At 56.0% G+C, this 27,980-nt stretch overlaps 3 protein-coding genes across 3 annotated transcripts; all 3 read right to left on the bottom strand.

Annotated features, from left to right (window-relative positions):
• Positions 1-164: 164 nt before the first annotated feature.
• Positions 165-2,874, bottom strand: LOC128774580 (testis-specific Y-encoded protein 1-like). Its single transcript, XM_053893647.1, has 5 exons — positions 2,188-2,874; positions 894-971; positions 626-737; positions 342-487; positions 165-236 (listed from the first exon to the last, which is right to left on the bottom strand). The coding sequence occupies exons 1-5, from the start codon at positions 2,872-2,874 to the stop codon at positions 165-167; spliced, it is 1,095 nt and encodes a 364-aa protein (XP_053749622.1).
• Positions 2,875-9,824: 6,950 nt separating this feature from the next.
• LOC128774565 (testis-specific Y-encoded protein 3-like) lies at positions 9,825-12,372 on the bottom strand (the record flags this gene model as incomplete). The annotated part of the gene is made up of 6 exons (XM_053893631.1): positions 12,190-12,372; positions 11,233-11,391; positions 10,463-10,540; positions 10,207-10,318; positions 9,969-10,114; positions 9,825-9,875 (listed from the first exon to the last, which is right to left on the bottom strand). Coding segments are annotated over exons 1-6 (729 nt in total), but the record flags the coding sequence as incomplete, so codon positions are not given.
• A 12,665-nt stretch (positions 12,373-25,037) lies between these two features.
• LOC128774564 (testis-specific Y-encoded protein 1-like) lies at positions 25,038-27,096 on the bottom strand (the record flags this gene model as incomplete). The annotated part of the gene is made up of 5 exons (XM_053893630.1): positions 25,038-25,109; positions 25,215-25,360; positions 25,499-25,610; positions 25,767-25,844; positions 27,064-27,096. Coding segments are annotated over 5 exons (441 nt in total), but the record flags the coding sequence as incomplete, so codon positions are not given.
• Positions 27,097-27,980: the final 884 nt, after the last annotated feature.

Below are 27,980 nucleotides of genomic sequence, written 5' to 3'. Positions count from 1 at the left end.
AGGTCCCCTGTCATCCTCCCACCCTCTCCCCATGCTACCTGTGTCCCTGTGTCGGCGGACCTTCCATTTCCAAGCCAATGTGTGGCCCACGTTCCCTTGCCCATACAACACGCAGGTCAACACACCGCATACTGGGGTCCTCACCGACACGTGAGCACGTCAGATCACTGTCTTCTGGTCCCTTCCTCCCTCAGGTAGTACTGCAGGGGATTGGGCCACAGGTCCTCGATGATGATCTGGAAGAGGACACAGGCCGGCGCCACATTGGGCATAGCCCACTCTCCTCTCTGACCGGGGGCCACCCACATCCCCACTGCTGACGAAGGCCTCAGGGGCCCCACCTCGGCAATCCTGTTCGCCCCTGGGCAGCTGTGCTCACACAGCCAGTTGAACAAGTTAAGGCTGGTGGGGTCATGCCTGCGACTGGGAGCTCCACGTTCATAATCCCAGACCCACTGGACTGGAGTGGAACGCGATACCCTGTAGCCTGCAGGAAGAGAGGATTTGAGGAGCAAGCTGATGGCCTCCTCCCCACCCACCTGCCCCTCCCCCTCCCCCTCCCTCCTGCCCCTGATTCATGCTCCTCATCCCCCTGCCCCGCACCATCATGGGACCCACACCCTACCAGCAAAGCTCAGCTGATACTCCTTAATGATCACTGGGTTCCGGAAGTACGGGTTGGCCCCAAAGAAAAACATCACTCTGCAGCGGTACTTGGGATGGCCCACTTCTTCCACCTGCCGTGAGCAATGGGACAGGAGGGGGCAAGTGTCCTCCCTCGGGGTCCTGAGCTACTTGCCTGGCTGTGAGGGTGAGCACCTTTGCCTCACCTTCTCCTGCCCAAATCCCACACCCGACGGGACGGCCCCCAGCCACAGCCTCCCCGGTCTCACCTCCAAGTCGACCACGTAGCTGAGCACGTCTTTGTCCTGGGCACCGATCATGGCCGACAACCGGGGGTGATTCAGAATCTGTGCTGTGTCAAGGAGCTGTGCCTTCAGATGCTGTGGAAACAGACACAGCCCCCCTCCAACCCTCCCAGGCTAAGAGCAAGGGACTAGATCACGGCATGTGCAGAAAGACCAGGAAACACTAGTCCCCACACTCCTCAGCCTCTGCAGATGCATCAGACCCCATCGACACTGGGCAGTCCGTTGGCTTCCTGTACCTCCCACGCTGTCTGCACACAGCAGGGAGAGACTCCACTGCCTGCACGCCTCACAGTTCCTTCCTATATCTGACCTGTGTGGGCTGCCAGCAGCCCATCATAGCTTGTGATGTCGGCATGTGCTCTGACCCCTCCTCACGGCTGGGTTTCTTGGCATATTCCCGTGAAGACCTATGTTGTCACCAGCCTCCTGAGTCCAGATGGAATAACATGGCTTACAGGAACCCGACTGCACACTTACGCTGCAAGCAGAGGGTGTGGGAGGGAGAAAGAGATCGAGAAGCACGGACGAGGAGGGCCGAGGAGGGAAAAGGATTAGACACAGTGACACAGCCAGTCCGGAGAGAAAGACATGGGTGGGACCGAGCCGGAGCCTGAGGACAGAGAGGGAAGCAGGGGTGGAGATACCAGGAGAGAATCCTCTGTGTGTGTGTGTGTGTGTGTGTGTGTGTGTGTGTGTGTGTGTCAGGGTCTGAGGAGGCAGCTTGTACCCCATTCGGAGTGGGTCTCAGTCGTCCTACTGTCTGGCAAAGGGGCGTGGCGTGGTTCCACTAAAGGTCATGAGTGTGTGTCTGAAATGCTCTCTTTTGAAGGAACTGCTAGGAAACGTGCACAGCCTGTGAATGTGAAGGTGGGTGTGCGGCCTGCGTAACTCTCCCATTTTGCAGCGAAATGTTTCCTTGCCTTATCTGCTCTGAGTGAAGGCTGCTTTGTGCTACCCTAGCTCTGGTAGCATGGGGACACATGGCTCGTGTCTGCAAGTAATATTTGAGACCAGCCTGCAGGCCAACGTTGGCGGAGACCTAGAGGAAACAGACCCAGTCACCAAGTCCCCCCATCCCCAACAACCGCCCCTGTCCAAGGCCTTACACTGGATCCCAGACCACACCAACCCAGGGCCAGGGACCATTCCCCAGCTCTCCTCTCTGGGGGCCATCGCCCTGAGGCACCCTGCTCTCAGTGCCCAGCCCTCCTGCACAACAGCCCCCGCCATCACCCACCAGCACAAGGAAGGATACCGCCTGGGCCCAGAAGCCAGGGATGTGCTTGATGATGGCCCTTCTGTGATCCAGGTAAGAAATCTGCCTCCGAAGAATCCTGCGCTTCAGCCGCCATAAGGCCCTGGAATCCTGGGCATTCCCAGCGCTGATCTCCAGCTGAAGACGCTCCAGTGCTGCCAGCGGGTCCTGGGCTGAGGCAGGACGCAGCGCTGGCTCTTGCTGCTGCAGCGGCTGTGAGAGCTGGGGCCCCTCCTCCGCCTCTGCATCTGCCTCGCGCTTCTCCTCTTGCTCCTGAAACTCCTCCTGCTGCTGTCTCTCAACTTCCACCTCCTCCTCCTCCTCGTGCATGTCCTCTGCTTCTGGCTTGGCTTCCTCAGAATTCTCCTCTCCAGCCACCTCATCCTTGGTCGCCTCGCCGTCCTCTTCCTCCTCCCCGATCACCACCTCAGCCGCCACCATTCCGTCATCCAATATCAGCACCAATTCCTCCGCTGGGCTTGCCACCTGTATCTCACACCCGGCCTGGGTTTCCTGCACAGGATGGGCGCTTGCCGCCCCTGAACCTGGGGACTGCGGCCAGCCCACGCCCTCCAGCGCCCCTGCATTCCCGCGGGGCCGGGACTCTCCACCTTTCGCATCCGGGACGATCAGGGCCCAGGGTCGGCGGGAATCTCCGCTTTGTCCGGACCGCGACACGCTGGCCATGACGCTCGGCCCCGGCCCCAGTGTAGCTAGGGCAGCCTCAGGACAAGGACAGGAAACGGCAGCAGGTGGGGGGAGCCTTGGCCGCAAGACCATTAGCTCCCTGAAGCCTCCCGCCGCAGCCCGCCAAAGTTGAGCGCAGGCGCACAGGCTCTGGGATTTGAGGACTCCGCATTGGCTGTGGCTGCTGTGGAGGAGGGGCCGAGACAGAGGCAGTGAAGAGTGTGCGCATGCGGCCTGGGGGCGAAGTGGTTCCAGGGCAGGTCAGGCCAGCTGGCCAGGTTCGGGGAGCAATCAGTTGCAAGACAGCAAGACAGGGTGCTGGCCGCCAGCAAGCGCGCGCCAATGGCCGGTCCAGGCTCTGGAGCGAGTGCCAAGGTGCCAGCGTGGCCCCCGTTTGCCGCATGTCCTCTTCAGCGCTGTCACCTTCCAGCCTTCACTTGCGAGGTCCCCGGTATCGCGCAGTCTGTGGTGCTTGTACACCCTTTCCCCAGAGGCCTCACTACGGGCACCAGAGCATTCAGCACAGGATCGTCCACGCCGTGAGCCACTCCCTGCTCTGTGCCTTGCCCCTTCTTCATGAAGCTGGGGCAAAGCCTGGAGAAGTCCTTAGTGTCACGCCTACCGGGGCCACATGGCCGTCCCCACGGTATCTCCTCGTTGGCCGTCAGGCTGAGGGCGGCGGTAAGGTGGGTGCCCACCCAGAACCAGTGACACCCACCCTAGACCCACCCCACCGCCATGTCCTTGCAAGAACACAGCTCAGTAGACCTCACTGCACTGCAATGCAGAGCAAAGAACAACCCCCAGAGCACCATCTGCCACTGGTGCCCTACTGATCTCCGTACAGAGCGCCAGGGAGATGGGGTAGTAGGATTTAGCAGCTTGCTCCGGTCCTGAAATCTAACCTTCCACTAAAAGGAGGACGACTCCAACCACGCAGGGCACGTAGGGGCCCTTCACCGAGAATTGCAGACTTGTCTGTGTCTGTCTCTGAGAAAGCCCCGTGCCTGCTTTCACTAGTACACACGAAAGCAGACGAGTTCCCTTCCCATTTCCCAGGCACCAACAAGAATTCTGAAGAAGCATGCACCCAGACACAGAAGGTCCACTGAGAGAGACAGTGAAAAAGAGACACACAGAGAGACAGAGCTATAGAGGGAGAGAGAGAGACACGTGCTAGCAGAGCAGATGAAGGAAGGACGAGTGGAGGGGAAGACCAGCCTGGAGAGGGAGAGTCCGGGGAGATTGGCGGGAGAGACAGGGAGGAGGAGCAAGACAAGAAGAGACAGAGGGGCACCTATTACAAGGAAGACAGGCGGAGACAGGGGGAGGCATTAGTGATGGAGAGGAGGGAGACGAAGACAAAGAGAGCTGGAAGGAAAGTGGGAGGGAGGGACAGGAAGAAGACAAGGGAGGGGGAGGCAAGGAGAGGGTAGGAGGAAGGAGAGCAGGGGCAGCCGAGGCGGAGACAGGTGGGCTGACTCTGAAGACAGGGCAACTGCAGTGTGCACTCTCTTTCACCTGGTGAAATTCACCTGTGCAATTTGCACAGAGACGAATGCTCTACAGTGGTCAGCCCTCAGCACAAAAGGCACCGCTCCCACCTGGACCTTAAGGGCAGTCTGAAACGATCGCTGAACTAGAAGGAAGCTGCAGTGAGGTCATTCGGGGTGAGGAAGAGGGCACCGCAGGGAAGAAAACAAGGACCCGTTCCCCACAGGGCTGCTGGAAGCCCTGTACTTACCAGCAGGAGACAGGAAACGGGACTGCCGGAAAGACACAGCAGAGATTTAGGCACAGCACATGCGGGAAGAAATCACGTCCCAAAGCTCGGCAAATTCAAGCAAAAGCAGAGGCTGCACATCCATGAATGTCAATGCTTTCCGAGTGGAACCAACGAAGTTCTCACAGATGCCCAGGAAATGTGCTCAACTCTGAGGCCCCCTCGCCTCTGGCAAGCTTCTCATCCAAAGCGACTCATCACAGAGAAAGGGTGGACCGTGAGCAAAAGAGCCAAGGTCTCCTTCGGATCCCCGGACGCAGACAGGTGATCCGCCCAGTAATTTCAAGCCAACGTATGGTGATAAAGGTTACCTTCCACCACAGTGATGGAGGAAACTCGCACCCGAGGGGAGGACAATGAGTGAGAACCGCATCCCAGGCTGTAAGCTAAGGACAGACCATCAAGCTGTATTGGAAGGTCACGAGACCGTGACTCAAATGTCTGTACAGACACAGAGCGTCTGCAGAAGCACGAGGGCTGGATAGTTGTAAGCAGGTAGCAGGATTTCTAAGTCTGGGCTGCCTGTATGATACGAAAGGCTAACACGTGCAAGCAGAGCTATGCCCATGTGATGCGGATCAGCCTCCTGAGGCGGTACTTTGTACCCTGTGGAGGACCTGGGAGACGCATGCAGGCAGGCTCCTTGTGCACCTCTGCCACCAGGCACACGTGTGGGAAACGTAGGGCCAAAGGGTTTGCCGCCGGGCTTAGTGTGGCTCACCCTTCTGCGGGTGCATTGAGCATCAGTGCAGAAAGCACTGGGCTCACTGAAAGAAGCCAGCCCCTGACAGAAGCACAGTGGTGGTGAGCCCTGCCTGATGGATTCCTGAGGAGACTAAAGGAGTTAAAGGCATGCAGTCCACCAGAGAGTAGAGTGGTGCTAATCAGGGGAGGGTGCGATGAGGAGGTGTCGGGGCTCGGGTGTGAAGATGCAGTCATGCCATGTGCATGAGTTCTGGAGATTTAACTTGCACAGGGCAGCCGTAAGCAATGCTTCACCGCCTCGTCAGATTTCTCAGAGGCAAGTGCTCTCACCACACACAAAGAGGGGTCGCTGAGAAATGTCCCGGTGAAGGTGGCTGGACGGAGCGCTTGCACGTGAAGGATACGGGCACATCCATCACTGCCCGTTGTGTCCCTCAGGCACGCACTAGTCCTGGTGGACTAAGCTGAGCTCAGAACCCAGCAGTCAAAGGTGTCAGCCTCGTTCCTGCAAACATGGATCAGACTCCCAGGTAGGACGTAATGGACAAATTAGGGACCAGAACACACAGGAGGCACACGGAAACGAGACACACACTGGCAGGGGGAAGTCTCTCCCAGCCAGGAACATGCCACGTGGCAAAAGAGTAAGTGGGAAAACGTTGCCGGTCCGCTTTTCACAATTTACGCCTGCATCTGCAATGTGCCGGCCAGTGACGTTTGAGCCCCTCGGGCGCAAAGGGTTTGAAAACAGAAGGACAGAAAATAGAGGTGTGACGGAATGCTCACAGCAAGCCAGCTGCATTTGGGGACATTAACTGGCTGGCAGTGAGTGCATGGCCAATCCTCTGACGAAGGTCCTACAGGCACGGAAGGATTTCTGGCTCCTGGAACATAGAACAGAACACGCAGAAGCCCCTCCACCTGACAGCAGGACAGCAACTGGATCTGTCAGTGGAAGAAAGGGGTTGAATGCAGAGGGAAGCACACTCAAGCGCAGAAGCATACACCAAAGACAAGACAGGCCACCAGAGCCACAGCTGACCCAACACACAGGTGTGCAGAGACGAAGGCGGTTACACGGGTACAGCTGTGCCCACTTAGGCCAGGCAAGGAGGCATCACCAGAGAGGTGTCGGCACAGGCAAAGCCAGGAAAAGACACAAACACGCCAGGGCTCACTCAGGGAGACAGAGGAGCACAGGCAATGCGAGACATTTCCTGTGAACAGAGAACAACGTGACGATCCCGACAGGCCAATGAGACACGTGTGGTTCAGAGACATGGAAGTCAGAAGGCTCCTGAATTGCTGAGGGTGTCCTCTCTCGAGGGACAGCACTCTGGAGCCCACACACGCTGATGTTGGGGTGGAAGAGGCCGCTGGGCAGCAGATACAGTTGTGCAGGGGGTTTAGCAGCTCCTGGACCCTAGGGCTCCCCGGGGAGAGCTGCGGATACGGGAGGACACCCGGGGATGCCGGGTGTGCAGCATGAGGGCTGTAATCCCTCGGACACAGAGCACCGAGGCCTCTGCCCACGGACCTCAAGTGTCCACACTCGAGGGTTTGGCTCTGGGTGCCGTGAGTGCATTCCACACCCACACCTTGTCCGTACCTTGTCTTTGGGACAGGCCGGGCGGAAACGTCACCCTGGCCCCTAAGGAGGTATTGGCTGGAGATATTAACATGTGGGGGACCCTGTGTTCACCTGTCCCCTAAAGTGTTCCTGCTCGGCAAGACCTATCAAGTAACGGCCTGCTTGTGCAGGAAGATGCCCCAAAGGGCCCAGCCTCATGACCACTGAGGCCGTATTCCCACTGCACAATCACTGGCCATACTTTCTTTGGATGTTCACACCCAAAGACTCGGGTCAGCACTGGGAGCTTTTCCAGGGTACCCTGACATTTACCCATCAAGCAGCTGAGAAGACGTGCCTCTCCAGCCAGTGTGCAGACAGCAGCGAGAGAAAGGCCTGCCTTCCCTTCTAGAGAGTGCGACAGCCTCTGCCCTGGAAGAGGTAAGGCTTGGTCGCACAGATCCTCAACTCCACAGCGTGCTGACACCCCGCTGACCGTGTTGTCTGCATATGATAGGGGCAAGAGGCCTCCATGCATTGGGACTGCCCACGCCTTCTCTGGAATAGAGCCACTGCAGAGAAGGCTCTTGTACTGCAGAGCTGTGCAGTGGGGATCCTGGGGAGCTTGGGCAGCTTGGGAGACAGGAATATTAGTGTCGGGAGGTCAGTGTCAGGCACGCTGTGCTGGGGGCCGTGTTACATGGGGATACAGAAGAGCCTGCGATGGACAAGGCTGAACTCTGTCGACTGCACTGCTCGCACGGTGGAGCTTTTGCCCCATCCCTAGCACAGACATCTCTGGCAAGCAGCCATCTGCTGTGTAAGGAGTATCCCAGCACTCACGTCTTCGCAGGTGAGGCTCGTCCCAGTCCTTTCTAAGCTCCAGGCCTGCCGGGGACCTCTGCACAGAATGCTAAGGCCTCACAAGTCCATCGTTCCCTATGTGGCTGAGGCAGCCTTTGTCCTGGCACTCAGGCAAAGGAACACAGGCTGCCTGGGACGAGGCGACCTCCCTGAGCGCCTGCTGGTGTTTGCACTTGGGAGTCTTCTCACAAGTCTCACATGGCGTGTTGGACACACGGCTTAAGCCTGTGGACACAGAGGAAGAGCATCACCCGACTCATCACGGCTGATGATGAGAGGGCAGAGGGCACACGGGAGAGGTTGGCGTGTTCGTGCCCTTGAAGAGCCCCACCTCCCCGCGACCCTCCCCTCTGTTGGCTTGCAATCCGGGCCACCCATTCGTAACCAGAGGTCTTTTCAGAAACAGCAAAGTTCACACAAGGGCATCAGCACTAGGACTCCTTCAGGAGTCTTGTGTGTGTGTGTGTGTGTGTGTGTGTGTGTGTGTGTGTGTGTGTGTGTGTGTGAGAATAAGTGAAGCGGTGTTTGGGAGGCTCAGCTTCAGGAAGTGGAACCAGAAAAGTTCGCTGTGATTTTGGAGTTGCGTGAGACTGTAGTGGGCTGTTTTCTCTGCAGTGTGTATGTTGTCCCTGTCAACTCTGCCTGAAGCAGAACTTCATCGGTCTTACCCACCCACTCTGCCTCTGGTCCCTCGGTTCCTTCCCCTGGACGCCAATCTTACAACCTGCTCACAATCCCTCAAATATGTGTGGCTGGTCCTGAGATCCTGACCTTGTCCACAAGACAGTCTGCATTGGTAGACGTCTGAAAACCAGAGGGTAATCAACCCTGGGAATTCCTCCCTGTGTGGCGGTTCAGTCAACATGACTGAGGGTGTCCCCATGCGGGATTCTGGGGGCACCATCATGGACATGCCCAATCCCTGAATATTGGACATCCCTGGCCTGTGCTGGCCTCTCCGTTTCCTTGAATTTCCTCATTTTCACAGGAAACCTATGAACCTGGGCACTGGCCTTTCTCTCAGGTTTGTGCCCTGGCCTCCCTCACTCAAGTCCCCATTGCTTCAATCTTACTGACCTCACATGCAATCCCAATGTGTGACCCATCCCTACGGACAATGTCCTACGTCCCGCCCTTCCTTGGAACTCCAATGTGCAGGCACAGAACACTTACACCTCTGGACAGCCGCATGTATACATGGACACGCCCCAGAGCGAACCTGAGAGGAAGACACACACAAACACTTCATGCTGTTTATCTCCCATTCTATATTTCTTCAAATGTATTGGACCCCCGCCCTGCGCCACGTGTCACCACCACCCTTGTCCTTATTTCATGGCCAGGAGAATCTTGTGGACCATCGGTGAGCATCGGAAGGGTTTCCACTGGGGTCGATGAAGTGCGACGCTCCTTCATACTCTTCTCAAGATCGTGCATATCCCTGGGATATATGGGTACACACAGACAGACAGACAGACAGACACACACACATACACACACACACACACACACACACACACGCACACACACACACACACACACACACACAGGACAGGTGAGAGTCTTATCTTGGCCCTGAGTAAGGTTGCTTGAATGTTTCCAAACGGAAAGTAGGATGGGAGGGTGTGATAAGCTGTGCCAAAGCTGACAAGGGGATCCAGAAGCCAGACAACATGTGGGATGGTGGTAGGAGGCCTGAGGGTGGGGTTCATGGTCCGGGAATGACAGTTGTCACCGTGCTATGTGATGAGCCAGCTTTGGTTGTCCCGCTTTGCTCATTCTTTTTGTCTAGCCCCCTTCCCACCTTCAGGCTCCCCAAAGGGGCAAAGCCTCTTTGACACGTTACTTCTTAAGACTCCCTGTCTCAGGCTGATGCCCTTTTGACCTGGGGTCACCTCCTGTGCCGCTGTGAGTCTCGGTGCCTCCATGCAGAAGAGAATTGTGCCCTGGACCCCATGACACACATTTCCATGCCCACACCCTTGGCTGCTCACCTCTTTCCCTCTCAGTTCTCTCTCCTGGGGCCTCCTTCATCTTGAAATACGGCAGGGGGTTGGGCCAAAGATCCTCTATGATTATCTGGTAGGGGAGACAGGCCAGGCCTCAGGTAGCTATCCCACGCAGTGGGGGAACCCATGAAAATCACCTCCCTTCCTTGTTACAGGGCCCCACCTCAGCAATCCTGCTAGAGCCGGCAAAGCTGTGGTCAGAGAACCAGTTGAAGAAGTTGAGGCTGCTGTTGTCATGCCTGCGTCTGTAGGCCTCCTGTCTGTACCTTGGGTACCACTGGATGGGACTGGAATGAGACGCCCTATACCCTGCAGGAAGACGAGTATGTGAGAAGGCGCCAGAGAACTAATCACATTCAACCCTGCACCCACTGCCGCCCATGCAGTCAGTGGACACTTACCATCAAGGCCTAGGACATACTCCTTCGTAACGACTTCATTCTGGAAGTAGGAGTTCTTGCCAAAAAACAGCAGGATCTTCCGGCATTCCCTGGGAAACTTGTGTTCCTCCACCTGCCGTGGTACAGTGGGGCAGAAATGTGAAATCTTGTTCCAGGAGACCCGCCCTCCCCTGAGGAAGGAACACATCACTTCTCCCCACCACCTCCCCTCCCCACACAGCCAGCCACCCACACCACCTCCCACTCCCAGGCCGACCTTCAAATTGGTCATGTGGCGAAGCATGCTTTCATCGGGCTTACTAATCAGGGCTGACATCTGAGGGTGGTTCACAAACTGCCGCAGGTCAAAGAGCCTTCAGGTGCTGGGCGTGAGAGAGCTCGAACCAGAGAACCAGTGTGGACAGCATCCAGGCGTCCTCCCCCCGGGACTGGCGTCCTCCCCCAGGGTCTCAAGCCCTCCCCACAGGCTGCGTCCAGGCCCACGGGGTCTCAGGATCGCGCAGGGCTCTGCTAGACACGCACAGGAGGCTGTGCATGCCCAGACGCCCGCAACCACGCCTAGCTTTGTGTGCTCGTGAGGACACTGAGGACGCTTACTTCCACACAGCCAGACAGCACACATCCGGTCTCGCGCCGACCAGTGGGCATTCACATCGCCTTCCCCGCAGCAAGATGCTTAGCGGGACCCAGAAACGTGCCCCCACGCGGCTTTGTGTGGGAAGAAGCCCTCGGTCATTTCCCCGACCTGGCCTGGACCTCCACCGCCACTCCCCACTCTCCCAGCGCTGTTTCCGTGCCAGGTGCGACGTAAAGCACACATGCCTCCCCCACCCCGGCACTGCCCTCCTCCCACACTCATTGCAGAGCCAGGACCACCGGATGGGATCACGTTTGCACGTTCCCGGCCACTGGAGCGTGGCTTAGCTCCAGTCCCTGTCCTGGGTTCCTCTAAATGGCACCTCCCTTTCCTTCCTCTTGCGCAAGCCCAGCCCCCTGTGGACCCTCCACCAGCAGCAGGAAGGATACAGCCTTGGCCCAGAAACCACGGATGCCCTGGATAAGGGCACCTCTCTGCTGCAGATGTCGCTGCCGCCTCTGCCACATCCTGAGTTTGAGTCGAGCGTGCTCCCGGCTGGCTTGTTTATTCACCGGCTGTAGCTCTATCTGAAGGGCCTCCAGAGCCTCCAGAGCCTCCAGTGGGGAAGGGCAAGGACGGAGGCCTGACTCTACCTGCTCCTTCTTAGCCTGCTTCACCTGCAGCTCCTGGGCTTCTTCCACCCATCGGCCTTCCTGCTCACTCGGCTTCTGTTCCTCCTCCACCCGCTCCTCCTTGTCCTCCTTGCCCTCCACCTCCTCCTCGCCCTGCTGCTGCTCCTCCAGCGCTTCCTTCTCCTGCTCCTCTTCCTCCTCGGTTTGCAATTCTGCTCTCCCTTTAATGGCTCGCACGCCTTCCCTTCCTCCTCCTGCTCCTCCTCCTGGTCCCCTTCCCCTGCCACTGCCGCCGCCAATGCCTCCACCGCCACCGCCGCGGCCGGCGCCGTGGCCGCCGCCGCGCCCGCTTCTATACCCTGCTGCTCCTGCTCCTCCCCTTTCATTTCCGCCAACTCCTCCTCCTTCCGCTCTTCCTCCTTCTGCTTGGGCTTCTGCTGCTCCTCCTCCTTCTAATCTTTTACTCCTGCTGCCTCTCCCCCTCTTCCTCCTCCTCCTCCTCCTCCTTCTGCTCTTCTGGTCCTGCTGCTCCCCCTCGCCCTTCAGGTCCTCCTCCTCGTGAACTTGGACCTTCTCCTTCCCCGGCTCCTGCTCCTCGTCCTCCTCCCCCTTCTTCCTCTGCTCATGCCCCTCTGCCCCAGGCGCGTCCTCTTCCGCGGCCGCCACCTCAACCTCCTCCTCCGCCAGGCCCCACAGCGCCTCCACCGCCACTATGTCATGCACCAGCGGCACCGATATCTCGCTGGGGCCGCCCACCTGCCTCTCGGGTCGGGCCTGGCCTTCCTGCACAGGCTGTTCGCTTGTGGCCTGCGAGCCTTCGGCCTGCGGCACCTCCGGCCCTGCCGGAGACCCAGTGTCCCCACGGGCCCTCGTCTCTCGACCGCCCCGTTCCCGGTCGAAGGCGGCATGGGGGCTCCGGGCATCCCCAGTGTTTCGGAAACACGAGTCGCGCAACATGCGGCCCCGGCCCGAGACACCAACTGTGGCTCCTACCGACGACGAAGCGGGAGGTGAAAGCACGGCCCCCCTCCCCAGACCCAGTGAGTGGAGCCCTGAGGGCAATGGCTGGCAACTCGCTCCCCCTTCCTCCCAGAGCCCAAAGGTCGAGGGGGCGCATGCGCATGCGCATGCGCATGGTGCTGTACCCAGGATGCCTCGGCGGTGGCTATCGCTATGCCGATGCTGCCTCGGAGGCCTTTGTGGTGAGAGGTGTGCGCCTGCGGCTTTGAGGCTGAGGGAGCTCCAAGCCACGCCCAGGCCGCTTCACTGCCTTCAGGACCAATCATAGGGACGGTGGCGTGCGTGGCTTCGGCGGTCCCGCCCCTAGGTCACCCGGAAACTGGGGCGCGTCTGTTGCATAGGCAGGAAGGCTCTGGGCCCCGTGCAGTGCAACTCCTCCGGGGGGCTTGCAGCCGGCCCTCTGTGCGCTCTGGGTGCCCTGTTTGGCTTCTGGCCATGCGAAAGCGACCTTTGCATTCCACGCTGCGCTGGGCACGCGGCTATCTACACACACGGGTAAAGGGGGACCTCCCCGCTTTGCCCATTTACACCGCCACCTTTGTTCATTGTGCCCCTAGTCCGACAAATCCACTCAGCGGATCACCTTGGCTGTCCGGGAGACGCATGTCAGCTGTGCGCCTGCTGTCTGTGCACCCCGGTTTTCCATCTGCTCAGCCTCCTTTGCATACTCTCTACGTCCATCCTTGCTCCCAGAAGACATGTATGTCATGACAGCAGTCTAGCAGTGCACCGGCTAGGGAAGGTCGGTGACCAGAGGTGTGTGACGTGGAGAGGACGCCACACTAGGGGAGGCTGCGTATCATGCGCGCCGCTCTTGCCGTTTGTCCCCGTTGCCTGGAAAGTGACACACTGGCAAGCACACACCCCCCTCTCATGATGGGCTGCCCATTGCTCCCGTGTGTGGCAGTGCACAGGAAAGACCCGTGACCGTGGGCCCTGGGATTCCTGGAGCTTGTGTCTGTCCCACAGACAGCGGTCCCCTTCCTCCCACAATGCTTGGCCATCTTCTCACAGGGACCCTCCCCAGGCCTTCGTTGGCCGTATGTCTGTTCATCCTGGTCCCATTTCCTTTACCACTCACTTAGGCGGCAGGCTGCCATGAGCGTGGGCGCTGGCTCAAAACACTGTCCCCCTGTGCCACAGGCAGCGTGATTTCAAGGGTCTCCGAGAGGTATCGGGGGGTTGGGGGATGCAGTGTTGGGACCCAAGTGAGGGACACGCCCCAGGGTCTACATGAAGCCACATGACCACTTTGGGGAAGCAATAAGCTGCAGACGGTGTGCAGTGAGGGCGATGATGTGGTCTCCCTCCCTGTCAGGGCAGTGGTGATGTGGACTCCCTGCCGGTCTATGTCAGACAGCATAAGCTACACACACACACACCACACAGAGCCACTGCAGGATTGGAGGCTCGAGATGCATTGCCTGGCCAGGCACCACACTCATGCATTGCCTTTTCCCTTTGGTGGAATGCAGTGTTCCCCTACCTCTTTATGGGACCAGGAGGCTGCCAGGCAGGCGGGGGATTCTAGGATTTCCAAATTCGTGTGCCGGGCCCTCTGGCCAACATGTTGCTTCCGTGACACAGAAGAGGTTCCTCCAGACTCGCTGGGCTATGTCAGGATACGAACGGGGTACAGAAATGCTCCAGGGTGGCTGTGATATATGAGGCAGCACACCACCGCTTCAGGTGACAGCAATGCATAGAAACGCAGGTGGATGGGGGGAGGCTGAACAGGTGGTAGGGGGCTGAGAGGGGGTGGCCAGTGTGACCGACAGAGAGGCAAACTCTTACCCAGAAAGGGAGAGGAACAGGTCCAGTGGTGAGCCCTCAAGCTGCCCTCAGCAGAGGACGTAGCGGGTGGGCAAGACAGGAAAGCAGGCCCAGACCCTGGTGCACCTGACCTATGCAACTCACTCCCTCCAGAGAAATGGGGCCTGTCAAACTCCCACGCATCGCCGGGAGACCCCGTGGCAGGAACGTGGGAACAAATCTGGGTCCCAGGTGCAGGGACTGTCTGGGACAAGCAGGCAATGCCTTTCAGTTTGAACAACACCTACCACAGTATTGGGGTCCCGGGGCCGGGCCCCAACTTCGCAAGGGACTCTAGACCAGCCAGGCCTGTCTCTGCAGGGTCATCCAGGAGGATGTTCACCGAGACACATACCCTGGCTGGGACCACAAGGCCTTGCGATGATCCCCTAGGCCGCTCCAGGAGCAGGGCCAGACTTACTCATGCTCTCTGCTGCCTCCCTCCACTAACGCCCACTTCCTTGCAGGGAACTTTGGTCCTCCTCCACTGCGCCATGGGTGGCCCAACCCCAACTTGCCCCTGGCCAAGGCAACACAGGACGAGCGGACCCAGGCAAAGTCCGGGCTTTCCTCCCGTCATGAAAGGTGATCAGCTAGCTCCGTGTCGATCCCAGGCGCGAAGGGATTGCACTCGCTGCACTTTGGCACGGGAGCCCCCCCTTACTCACCAAGTCAGGAAAGCCCCCAGTCTCTTTCCTTCGCTTGCCAACGGCCTACACACACTCACTCAGGCACAAAGATGCACGGCCACGCGGCACGTGGACACAGACACGTGCACGCTGCCAGCACAAACGCTAGGTCTCAGGCAAAAGTACTCACAGGCGCCAGCCACAATACATTCACAGACACACTCTAGTGGACCTGTGCACTCACTCATGCCCTCTGCCACATCCCACTCACGAGGCTAGCTCCTCCTCACGACTCACACTTGCTTTCCCCCCTCACACAGCACGTGCATTTGTCCTGGGGCCCAACCTGGCTGACAACTAGGGCAGATTCAGGACCTCCATTGGGTCACGGAAGCTTGCATTGAGATGCCAAGGAAAGAGAGCCACAACTGATACCAACCTTCCAGTACCAATGGCACCGGAACATGGCATGTGGAGAAACACCAGCTACGACTAGGTTCCCTGGCTCCTCGGCTCCTGCCCTTTCTTCAGACCCTCTCAACACTGGGCAGTCCCTTGGGTTTCAGTACCTCCCAGCTGGCTGCAACCTACAGGGCAAGGGCCAAGGGACTGACCTTTCTCAGTTCACATGTATACCCAGCTTGTGTGGGCTGCCTGGAGGCAGTCACGGCTTAGGAGGTCTGGATGTGCTCTGACCCCTGGTACTTGTGCGTTCCTTTGTGTGTTCCCCTGCAGCCCTGTGCCATCAGCAGCCTACTCCGTCCATATGGACACGCACAGCTCACGGAAACCCAGATGCACTGATACTGTGCAAGGACAGCACAGAGACAGAGAAAGAGAGATGGAGGTGCGGGAGGGAGGAAGCGTTCCCTCAAGAAAATGATCACAGGGACTCAGAGACAGACAGAGGCCAGAGGGACATGGAAGGAGGCCGAAGAAGGAGAGTAAGTCGCCACTAGAGACAGCCACAGAGGGGGAGTGTGTGTGTGTGTGCCCGTGCCCGTGCGTGTGCGTGTGAGTGCGTATGAATGAGTGAAATTGTCTGGGACTGAGACAGGGGTGTTGCCACGATTCCTGGACTCTCGAACGCCCTCTTCCAGCAGAATGGAGGCCCGGTATTGTCAGCAATCTCAGCGTTTTCCGGAACAGGACTCCCTTGCTTTGGGGCCCTAGCCCATCCTCAGGCTAGGGCCATAGAGCAGAAGGAGTGGGAACTTGAGGCATGAGGCTCCAGACTAGGCCCAGCAGGTGGAGTGTCAAGGCCCAAGGTTTTTAAATGCCTGCTGCCTCCTTCTGGAGCCCACCAGCATTTGGGAAGCACGCCCACGGCCCCGTGGCCCTTCGGACACTGAAGTGGCTGTGGCTGTGGCTGTGGCTGTGGCTGTGGCTGTGGCTGCGGTGGAGGTGGGGGAGAGGCAGAGGCAGAGGCAGTGAACTTTTTGACCATGGGTCCTTGGGGTGAAGGCGCTCCAGGCCAGACCCAGACAGTTGGCTGCTGTTCAGGAACAATCAGCTGGAGGGCAGTGGGCGTGGCTCCAGCATTTGAGCCCCTGCCTCCCCTCCCAGGTCTGGAGCAGGTTCTCTGCCTCCCCCTCCAGGGTGACCTCCCTGTTTGGTACATGCCCTTTTCCGCTTTGTCACCGACCACAACTTTCCTGTGGGATGTCTCATATCGGAGAACTGGTGCTACAGATCTCACCTCTTTGGGGAGGAGCCCGGATGGCAGACAGCATGGAAGCTTCTTAAGTGTCTCGCGTGCATGAGATACAGCCAGACCAACACTAAACCATCCTACCCACCCAGGAAACTGACTGGAGGATTAGCACAGCAATCTGCATATCCTGAACCACCGAATTCAGCAGGTACGTGGCATGCAGAAGTGAACTTGCAGAGCGAGGAGGCATGGGAAGGGAGGTGCTTTTGTGCGCGGAGAGGCGAAGGAGACTGGGCAGGTGGAAATTTTACTAACTTTCTTTAATACTCTTCTACATGATTCTTTCCTTTTGTGTCTATATTCACAGATTCTATTTTACTCCCATCTTCTCCTTTTAGTCTACTTCAGTGTATTGGTTTTTCAAATTCTCACAACATTTCCCTTTTTAATATTTTTTATTAGTATTTTCTAAATTTTTCTCCACTCCCACGTTTTTTTCTCTCCTGTGTCAAAACCACTTTCAACACCCAGGTGAAACATGCCTAGAATCTAGCATCATTCATTCCATTATTCACATGTGTGTTTTTAAGTTTTTACTTTTAACATTTTATAATTTGAATATTTCATTGAATTTTCTACCTCATGAGTTCCTTTTCTCCATTCAAAATGACAAAGGGAAGGAATTCACCCAGAAAGAAAGAGCCTGAAGAAACGAGAGCCAGGGATTCAACCAACACAGACACAAGCAAGATGTCTGAAGCAGCATTTAGAAGCACGATTATGAGAATACTAGCTGCAGTCCAATGTAGATTAGAGTCCCTTTGTGCAGAGAAAAAATGCAGTAAAAACTGGCCAGAATGAAATTAAAAATGATATAACTGAGCTGCAATGACGGATGGATGCAGCGGTGTCAAGGATGGATGAGACAGAACAGAGAATCAGCGATTCAGAGGACCAACTTATGGAGACTATGGAAGCAGCAAAATCGAGGGAGATTAAGGAAAAGAGCACAATTGAAGAATTGGAGAAATCAGTGACTCATGCAGAACGAAAAACAACATCAGAATCATAGGGGTCCCGAAGAGGAAGAGAGAGAAAAAGGGGTAGAAAGGTTATGTGAGCAAATCATAGTGGGAAATTTTGCTAACCTGGGGAAAGACACACCATCAAAATCCAGGAAGCACCGAGGACCCCATCAGATTCAACAAAAACTGACCCTCAGCAAGGCATATCATATTCAAACTCACAAAGTACTCAGGCAAAGAGAATCATCAAGGCAGCAAGGGAAACAAGTCCCTAAACTACAAGAGAAGACAGATCAGGTTTGCAGCAGACCTATCCAGAGAAACTTGGCAGGCCTGAAAGGAGTGGTAGGATACGTTCAAAGTGCTGAATTAGAAACATCCACAGTGAAGAATTCTTTATGCAGCAAGGCCATCATTCAAAATAGAAACAGAGGAAAAAGGTTCCCAGATACACAAAATTTAAAGGAGTTTGTGACCGCTAAATCACACCTGCATGCAATTTTAAGGGGGGACACTCAGAGGGAAATTGATATCTATCTATCTATCTATCTAACTATCTATCTATCTATCTATCTATCTTTATAATTATATTTATATATACAAATAGATATAGAATTATATATATAGATGTATATAGACATATACATATCGATATAGATATAGATATATAGATACAGTTAATACAATACATATACATATACATACATACACATACACATACACATATACATACACATACACATATACATATAGATGGAGATGGAGACGTAGATACAGATATAAAGATATATAGATATGTTTTCCTCCAACTCTTCAAACAAGATAATGGCCATAAAATCGTGTCTTTCAGTACTACTTTAAACGTCAGTGGACTGAATGCTCCAATCAAAAAACATAGGGGAACAGAATGGATGAGAAAACAAGTTCCATCGATATGCTGTTTACCAGAGACCCACTTTAGATGTGAAAACAACTTCAGAGTGAAAAGAAGGGGATGGAGAATCATCTGTCATGCTACCCGTCAACAAAACAAAGCCAAAGTAGCCATACTTCTATCAGACAATCTAGACTTTAATTTAAGACTGTGTCAAGTGGTACACAAGGGCATGATGTCATAATTCAGGGGTCTATCCACCAAGAAGACCTAGCAAATGGATACATTTATGTGGCGTATTTGAGAGCAACCAAATATACAAACCAATTAAACGCAAACATAAGGAACCTCATTCTTAGTAATGCCATCATAGGAGGAGACTTCTATGCACTCACTCACTGCAATAGACAGATCATGTAAACGAAAAATCAACAAGCAAACGGGGGCTTTGAATGACACACTGGACAAGATGGGCTTCACAGATATGTTCAGAACATTTCATAATAAAGCAGCAGAATATACATTCTTCTCCGGTGCTCACGGAATATTCTCCTCTATAGATCATATGCTGGGGAAAACAGTCATCCCTAAGGAAGTTCAAAGAGATCGAGGTCACACCGTGCATATTTTCAGACCACAACACTAAGAGACTCGAAATCAACTACAAGAAACAATTTGGAAAGGTAACAAATACTGGGAGACTGAAGAACATCCTACTAAAGATTGAACGGGCTAAGCAAGGGTTGAAAGAGAATATAAAAAGTATACGGAAGTCAATGAAAATGTATATGGAAGTCAGTGATAACACCACAACCCAAAACCTCTGGGACGCACCAGGGTCGGTTATAAGAGGACCTATCTAGCAAGTCAGGTCTTGCTAAAGAAGAAAGAAAGATCTCAGAGACACAACCTCACCTTACGCCTTAAGAGGCTGTAAAAAGAACACCATACGAAACCCAAAACATTCAGGAGACAGAAAATAACAATGATTAACGGAAATTAATGCTATTGAAACCAAAAATCAAACAAAACAAAAACAAAAACAACCTCAAACAAACAAACAAACAAAGAAACAAACCAAAATAGGAGAACAGATCAATGAGCCCAGAAGCTGCTTCTTTGAAGGAATTACCAAAATTGATAAGCCAGTCATCAGTTTGATGAAAAAGAAAAAGGAAAGGGCCCAAATAAAGAAACGCAAGAATGAAAGAGGAGACATCACAACCAACACAGCAGAAAGGCAAACAATAAGAAGAGAATATTAGGAGCCATTATTTGCCAATACAATGGGCAATCTGGAAGAAATGGACAAATTCCTAGAAATGTATACACTACCAAAGCTGAAAGAGGAAGAAAAGGAAAATTTGAACAGACCCATCGCCAGTAAAGAAATCAAATTAGTAATCAAAAACCTGCCGGAGGAAGAAGACTGCAGGGCCAGATGGCTTTCCAGGGGAGTGCCAGCAAACATTTAAGGAAGAGTTAACACTTATTCTCTTGAAGCTGTTCTCACAATAGAAATGGAAGGAAAACTTCCAAACTCTTTCTATGAAGCCAGCGTTACCTTGATTCCAAAACCGGAAAGAGACCCCACTGAAAAGGAGAACTATAGGCCAATTTCCCTGATGCACATGGATGCAAAACTCCTCAACAAGGTATTAGACACTCGGATCCAACAATACATGAAAATGTTATTCACCACGACCCAGTGGGATTTGTACCTGGGACGCAGGGCTGGTTCAACATCTGCAAAACAATTAACGTGATTCCTCACATCAATAAAAGAAAGGACGAGAACCACAGGATCCTCTCAATCGATGCAGACAGAGTGATGGACAAAATACAGCATCCTTTCCTGGTAAAACCCCTCAAGAAAGTAGGGATAGAAGGAGCACACATCGAGATCATAAAGCCATGTATGAACGACCCAACGTGAATATCATCTCAAGGAGCAAAAGCTCTCAGCTCAAGTCACGAACGAGACAGGAATGTCCACCGCCTCCACTGTTATTCAACACAGTATTGGAAGTCTTAGCCTCGGGCCTCTTCATCCTTCTGCTCCCCCTCTGCAGCTACTGCTCTTCCAGCCCTGGCTCTACCTTTCCTCCTCCTCCTCTTCTTCCCTCTGCTCACGTCCTCCTCAATTTCCTCCCCAGCTACTACTGCTCTTCGACTCGTGCTCCTCCTCTTGCTCGTCCTGGACTTCCTCCTCCTCCACTTCTTCCCTCGCCTGCACCCGATCATTCACTCGTCTTCCTCCTCCTGTAACTCCTCCCAGTCCTCTTCCTCCATCTGATCCTCCTCGTCCTTCACCTCTTCCTCCTCCTCCTCCAACTCTTCCTCCTAGGACTCTTCCTCCTTCTCCAGGTCCTCTCCTGCTACTGCCCTTCCTGCCCTACCTCTGACCTTTCACCTCTTCTTCCCTCTGCTCTCGTCCTAGTCGACTCCGTCCTCCAGCTGCTCCTGCTCCTCTGGCCCGTAATCCTCCTCTTCCTGGTGCTGGACATCATCCTCTTCCATTTGTCCTTCTCCTGCACCCAGTCATTCACTGCTCCTTCTCCTCCTCCTCTTCTTCTAACCCCACCCAATCCTCTTCCTCCAACTCCTCCTGCTCCTCCTCTCCCTCCACCTCTTCCTCCTCGGGCTCTTCCTCCTTCTGCTCCTACACTTCTACTCATGCTCTGGAACCCTGGCTCTATCTTTTCTCCCCACCCTCTTCCCTCTGCTCTCGTCCTCCTCAACATCCTCCCCCAGCTGCTCCTGCTCCTTTGGCTCGTGCTCCTCCTCATCCTGGACATCCTCCTCCTCCACTTGTTCCCTCTCCTGCACCCAATCATTCACCCTTCTCTTCCAGCTCTAACTCCTCCCAATCCTCTTCCTCCAACTCCTCCTCATCCTCCTACTCCTCCTCGTCCTCTTCCTCCTCCAATGCTTCCTCTGGACATCCTTCTATTCTCCAGGCACATCTTTGTCCCTTAAGACTACCACAATCTCCTCTAAGGACGGGAGCAATAGATCTCGCACTGCCCCCAAGTCATCCGCAATGAGCACCGGACCCTGCGGATGGGCTCTCACAGGCCTTTGTGTCCCTGCAAAAGGAGCCTGGCAACCTCCCAGGCCTCCCGGGGAGACTCGGTAGTGGGAACCTGGGAGCAGCGACGGGATCCCCGGTGCAGCGACACCCAAGGGATGGTCATATCGTGCTCTGTCTTTTCAACAACACCTACAGCAGTATCGGACCTAGAGGCCGGGACCCAACGGGCCTCCCACGCGACCCCTGACCAGCCAGCCTTGTGTCGGCAGCGCCATCCAGGAGGAAGCTCACCGACACGTATGCCAGGCCTGGGACCCCAAGGCGCTTCGATCACCCCCTAGGCGGATAAGGTCAGGCCTAGGTTACTGCATGGGACCTGATGCATCCGTACAGTCGTCCCCAGTTCCTTGTAGGACAGGTCGGACATCCTCCACTGGGCCATGGGGTCTCCATGCTGTCAGCTGGCAGCAGCCAACACATGACCAGCGGTACTGGGACACCGTCAAGCCTTTCCTCTCATGCTGGACGGTGGCCGTGTGTTTACCGAAAGCCCTGTATGGGGGCCACGGGCTGCGGGGAAGGCAGGTAGGTGGGTGGCCAGGCACAGACGAGACCACCCGCTGTGATCCCGCAGGGTCACTGGGACTTCACTTCCATCTGGCCCACACGCAAATTCTAGGGATGGGGCTTTGGGGGCAGTGCGGAAGCCTTGCAGCTTCAGCGTCAAGGAGCTGGGCACACACACCTGTGGGCACAGCCGGCAGCAGACTGGGACCAGTGTTCCTCCCTAGGCCCCTTTGACCGTCCACCACCTGAGAAGAATACTGGAGGGGCTGTACGGCTTTAGCCTCCCCAAAGCGCACACACAGTGGGCCATGTGCTGCCCACTGTGGTTTGGGGCAGGGCGGGGGGAGCCCGGTCAGAATCCTGACCACAATGTCCACAGCATCCTCTGTCGACATGCAACCGCTGAGACACTGAGAAAGGAACCCAGTTCCCCATTTACATGAGGCCAGGAGTCGACAAAGCCTGAGGCTAATCAGGGTCACCCGCACAGGGACTGAGAGGCGCATTCTGGCACCACTTACATGCAAGGGGAACACAGTTCTGGGACACACCTTGACATGTCCCCAGCCCAGCTGCAGCGACAGTGGTGATCTTGTGCTGCGGGGAGAGGTGTTGCTGGCAAGGAACTGTCCCCTCAGAGAGCAGCTGGCAGGCTGCTCACCTGCCCATCCACACATGGATCACGCACACCACCCTGCTATGGCACCCCTGGGGGACTCAAGTCACCTGAGGTCTAGGGTCCCAGCTCCTCCCTTTCCCTGGGCCTGGTGCACAGGAAGCAGAGAGGAGAGCCCCAAGGAAGAGCTGACTGGCGACAAAACATGGCTCGTCTGCCAAGAGCAGAGATTTTTGCTAGACGGCTCCCTCCAGGGAAATACCTACGCCCTCTGCACACCACGTAGCCTGACAGGTTGGGTTCCCTAGCTACCCTGTGCACAAAGCCTGGGCACACCATGTAGCCCCTACGTATTTGCTACTGTCGGCCCACCAGAGCCACTCACACACACACACACACACACACACACACACACACACACACACACACACACACACTCACTCCCACATAGACACACACTAACACACACACAAGCACACTTACTCACAAGTGGTCCACTGGCCACTGGACACAGGCTGTCCTCCCCTCGGCCCCCCTCTTGACCTTGCACCAATCTCCCTTTTGCATCCTGACTTGAGCCCCCTGGCACAGCAACGATTGCACCCATCCCAGCGATTACCATCAGGACTCAGGAGGGAAGGGACTGCACTCTTGTATTCTGGCACCTGACCGTCCCACATAAGCACCTCATTCACACAGACCGCTGTGTCTCTCCTTGTCTCTCCAGTGGCCTAACCACCCACTCCTGCACACACAGAGACACACGGCTACGCAATCGCACGAACATATGCACGCTCACACTGCCGGCACCACCACGGATCTCAGGCCCAGTTTGCCACAGACGCCCACACACACTCGCACGAACTCACGCTGGATCTCTGCCCTCGTGCGTACTCTCTCCATGAATTCCCACTCATAAGCCTCGCTGCTGCCCACAACCCACACCTGCCCCTCCCCCTCACACATCTCCCATCCTGAGCCACTGTCTGAGGACAGGGCTCGGGGTCAAAGGAGCCCCGGGTGTGGGAGGCAGCAGCAAGGTATACTGCCATCGACTATGAGAAGGCTGCCTGCTCCTGAGTTGTCCGGGGACATGTGGTCTTAGCTCTGATCCTGACTGGAGGCTTTGCTGACTGGATTCTATCTCACCAAGGACACAACACCCCTCTGGGAGCAAGGGTCCTGGATGAAACCCCCCCGAGTCCTGGCCACACTGTACCACGACCCAATGGACCAATTTGGTCCCACTGTGCAATCCCCTTCCCTGCCTTTCGGCTCTGGCCTATACAATAAATCTCCAAATAACAGGTCTGTCTCTTCCTCCTCCTCCTTCCAGGCTCTTCCTGCCCAAGAAGGCAGGCCTCTGTGCACATGGCAACACCGGCCCCACCCCAGTACTGCACCTCTCCTGCACACACAGAATCACCCGGGCAGCGGCTAGGACAGTCACACTCAGGTCCCGTTCTCGTCGAGCCTCCTTGCGTCCCCCATAAACACACACAAACACATACACAAAAACAGAAGGGTTTTTAGCTTCCTGTATGTGTCCACATAAACATCGTGGAACCTCTTCAAGGCTGCCACACGTTATCTCTTCCTCAATTCTCTCCGGGGCACGTAGAAGACAGGAGACTCATCCACCCATCTCTTCCAGCACTGGTGGCGTCCTCCATTGTTTCTGCATGGGCAAAGATAGAAGCTCTGCGCCATTCACGCCCACACAGATGCAGAGCCCCTGACGCATGTGGGCACACGCAGACACATTTGCGTACACGCGCACACACGCACCCCCACGCAACAGACACCAAGAATGATACGGGATATTTGCAGATACATCCCAGATGGTGTCACTCTTGTGCCTCGCCCTTTTGCGATCCCCCTTGCTTTCTCACCCAGGGATTCATTTCCAGCCCCCAATGGCCTTGGACCAGTTCTAAGAATGGCTGTCGGGTTGCGGGAGGACATGGCGTGGTGGGGCACATGGAAGGAAGTGCGAGATTCTCACCACAGTGGCGCCTGGGGACACGGCAGCTCCTGACCCAAAGACTGGCAGGCAAATCCAGACTGAAGGAGCAGGGGGAAGCCCGGGACAGGGCGGACATCCACGGGGAGCATTTGTGGTGAAGCACTGCTCCTCCCCAGTTGCTCTCCAAAGCCCCAGCCCACAGCACAACTGCATTTGGTTTGCAGGCTTCGACCCTCTGTGTGTTTGCAGCTGAGTCTCTGCAGGTCCCCTGTCATCCTCCCACCCTCTCCCCATGCTACCTGTGTCCCTGTGTCGGCGGACCTTCCATTTCCAAGCCAATGTGTGGCCCACGTTCCCTTGCCCATACAACACGCAGGTCAACACACCGCATACTGGGGTCCTCACCGACACGTGAGCACGTCAGATCACTGTCTGCTGGTCCCTTCCTCCCTCAGGTAGTACTGCAGGGGATTGGGCCACAGGTCCTCGATGATGATCTGGAAGAGGACACAGGCCGGCGCCACATTGGGCATAGCCCACTCTCCTCTCTGGCCGGGGGCCACCCACATCCCCACTGCTGACGAAGGCCTCAGGGGCCCCACCTCGGCAATCCTGTTCGCCCCTGGGCAGCTGTGCTCACACAGCCAGTTGAACAAGTTAAGGCTGGTGGGGTCATGCCTGCGACTGGGAGCTCCACGTTCATAATCCCAGAACCACTGGACTGGAGTGGAACGCGATATCCTGTAGCCTGCAGGAAGAGAGGATTTGAGGAGCAAGCTGATGGCCTCCTCCCCACCCACCTGCCCCTCCCCCTCCCCCTCCCTCCTGCCCCTGATTCATGCTCCTCATCCCCCTGCCCCGCACCATCATGGGACCCACACCCTACCAGCAAAGCTCAGCTGATACTCCTTAATGATCACTGGGTTCCGGAAGTACGGGTTGGCCCCAAAGAAAAACATCACTCTGCAGCGGTACTTGGGATGGCCCACTTCTTCCACCTGCCGTGAGCAATGGGACAGGAGGGGGCAAGTGTCCTCCCTCGGGGTCCTGAGCTACTTGCCTGGCTGTGAGGGTGAGCACCTTTGCCTCACCTTCTCCTGCCCAAATCCCACACCCGACGGGACGGCCCCCAGCCACAGCCTCCCCGGTCTCACCTCCAAGTCGACCACGTAGCTGAGCACGTCTTTGTCCTGGGCACCGATCATGGCCGACAACTGGGGGTGATTCAGAATCTGTGCTGTGTCAAGGAGCTGTGCCTTCAGATGCTGTGGAAACAGACACAGCCCCCCTCCAACCCTCCCAGGCTAAGAGCAAGGGACTAGATCACGGCATGTGCAGAAAGACCAGGAAACACTAGTCCCCACACTCCTCAGCCTCTGCAGATGCATCAGACCCCATCCACACTGGGCAGTCCGTTGGCTTCCTGTACCTCCCACGCTGTCTGCACACAGCAGGGAGAGACTCCACTGCCTGCACGCCTCACAGTTCCTTCCTATATCTGACCTGTGTGGGCTGCCAGCAGCCCATCATAGCTTGTGATGTCGGCATGTGCTCTGACCCCTCCTCACGGCTGGGTTTCTTGGCATATTCCCGTGAAGACCTATGTTGTCACCAGCCTCCTGAGTCCAGATGGAATAACATGGCTTACAGGAACCCGACTGCACACTTACGCTGCAAGCAGAGGGTGTGGGAGGGAGAAAGAGATCGAGAAGCACGGACGAGGAGGGCCGAGGAGGGAAAAGGATTAGACACAGTGACACAGCCAGTCCGGAGAGAAAGACATGGGTGGGACCGAGCCGGAGCCTGAGGACAGAGAGGGAAGCAGGGGTGGAGATACCAGGAGAGAATCCTCTGTGTGTGTGTGTGTGTGTGTGTGTGTGTGTGTGTGTGTCATGTGTCAGGGTCTGGGGAGGCAGCTTGTACCCCATTCGGAGTGGGTCTCAGTCGTCCTACTGTCTGGCAAAGGGGCGTGGCGTGGTTCCACTAAAGGTCATGAGTGTGTGTCTGAAATGCTCTCTTTTGAAGGAACTGCTAGGAAACGTGCACAGCCTGTGAATGTGAAGGTGGGTGTGCGGCCTGCGTAACTCTCCCATTTTGCAGCGAAATGTTTCCTTGCCTTATCTGCTCTGAGTGAAGGCTGCTTTGTGCTACCCTAGCTCTGGTAGCATGGGGACACATGGCTCGTGTCTGCAAGTAATATTTGAGACCAGCCTGCAGGCCAACGTTGGCGGAGACCTAGAGGAAACAGACCCAGTCACCAAGTCCCCCCATCCCCAACAACCGCCCCTGTCCAAGGCCTTACACTGGATCCCAGACCACACCAACCCAGGGCCAGGGACCATTCCCCAGCTCTCCTCTCTGGGGGCCATCGCCCTGAGGCACCCTGCTCTCAGTGCCCAGCCCTCCTGCACAACAGCCCCCGCCATCACCCACCAGCACAAGGAAGGATACCGCCTGGGCCCAGAAGCCAGGGATGTGCTTGATGATGGCCCTTCTGTGATCCAGGTAAGAAATCTGCCTCCGAAGAATCCTGCGCTTCAGCCGCCATAAGGCCCTGGAATCCTGGGCATTCCCAGCGCTGATCTCCAGCTGAAGACGCTCCAGTGCTGCCAGCGGGTCCTGGGCTGAGGCAGGACGCAGCGCTGGCTCTTGCTGCTGCAGCGGCTGTGAGAGCTGGGGCCCCTCCTCCGCCTCTGCATCTGCCTCGCGCTTCTCCTCTTGCTCCTGAAACTCCTCCTGCTGCTGTCTCTCAACTTCCACCTCCTCCTCCTCCTCGTGCATGTCCTCTGCTTCTGGCTTGGCTTCCTCAGAATTCTCCTCTCCAGCCACCTCATCCTTGGTCGCCTCGCCGTCCTCTTCCTCCTCCCCGATCACCACCTCAGCCGCCACCATTCCGTCATCCAATATCAGCACCAATTCCTCCGCTGGGCTTGCCACCTGTATCTCACACCCGGCCTGGGTTTCCTGCACAGGATGGGCGCTTGCCGCCCCTGAACCTGGGGACTGCGGCCAGCCCACGCCCTCCAGCGCCCCTGCATTCCCGCGGGGCCGGGACTCTCCACCTTTCGCATCCGGGACGATCAGGGCCCAGGGTCGGCGGGAATCTCCGCTTTGTCCGGACCGCGACACGCTGGCCATGACGCTCGGCCCCGGCCCCAGTGTAGCTAGGGCAGCCTCAGGACAAGGACAGGAAACGGCAGCAGGTGGGGGGAGCCTTGGCCGCAAGACCATTAGCTCCCTGAAGCCTCCCGCCGCAGCCCGCCAAAGTTGAGCGCAGGCGCACAGGCTCTGGGATTTGAGGACTCCGCATTGGCTGTGGCTGCTGTGGAGGAGGGGCCGAGACAGAGGCAGTGAAGAGTGTGCGCATG

The sequence above is a fragment of the Panthera pardus genome, unplaced genomic scaffold (genome assembly GCF_024362965.1).
Source record: "Panthera pardus isolate Hobbes unplaced genomic scaffold, ASM2436296v1 HiC_scaffold_333, whole genome shotgun sequence".
Classification (NCBI taxonomy): domain Eukaryota; kingdom Metazoa; phylum Chordata; class Mammalia; order Carnivora; family Felidae; genus Panthera; species Panthera pardus.
Note: the sequence above shows the minus strand (reverse complement) of the source record. Positions and strands in the feature narration are given on the sequence as shown.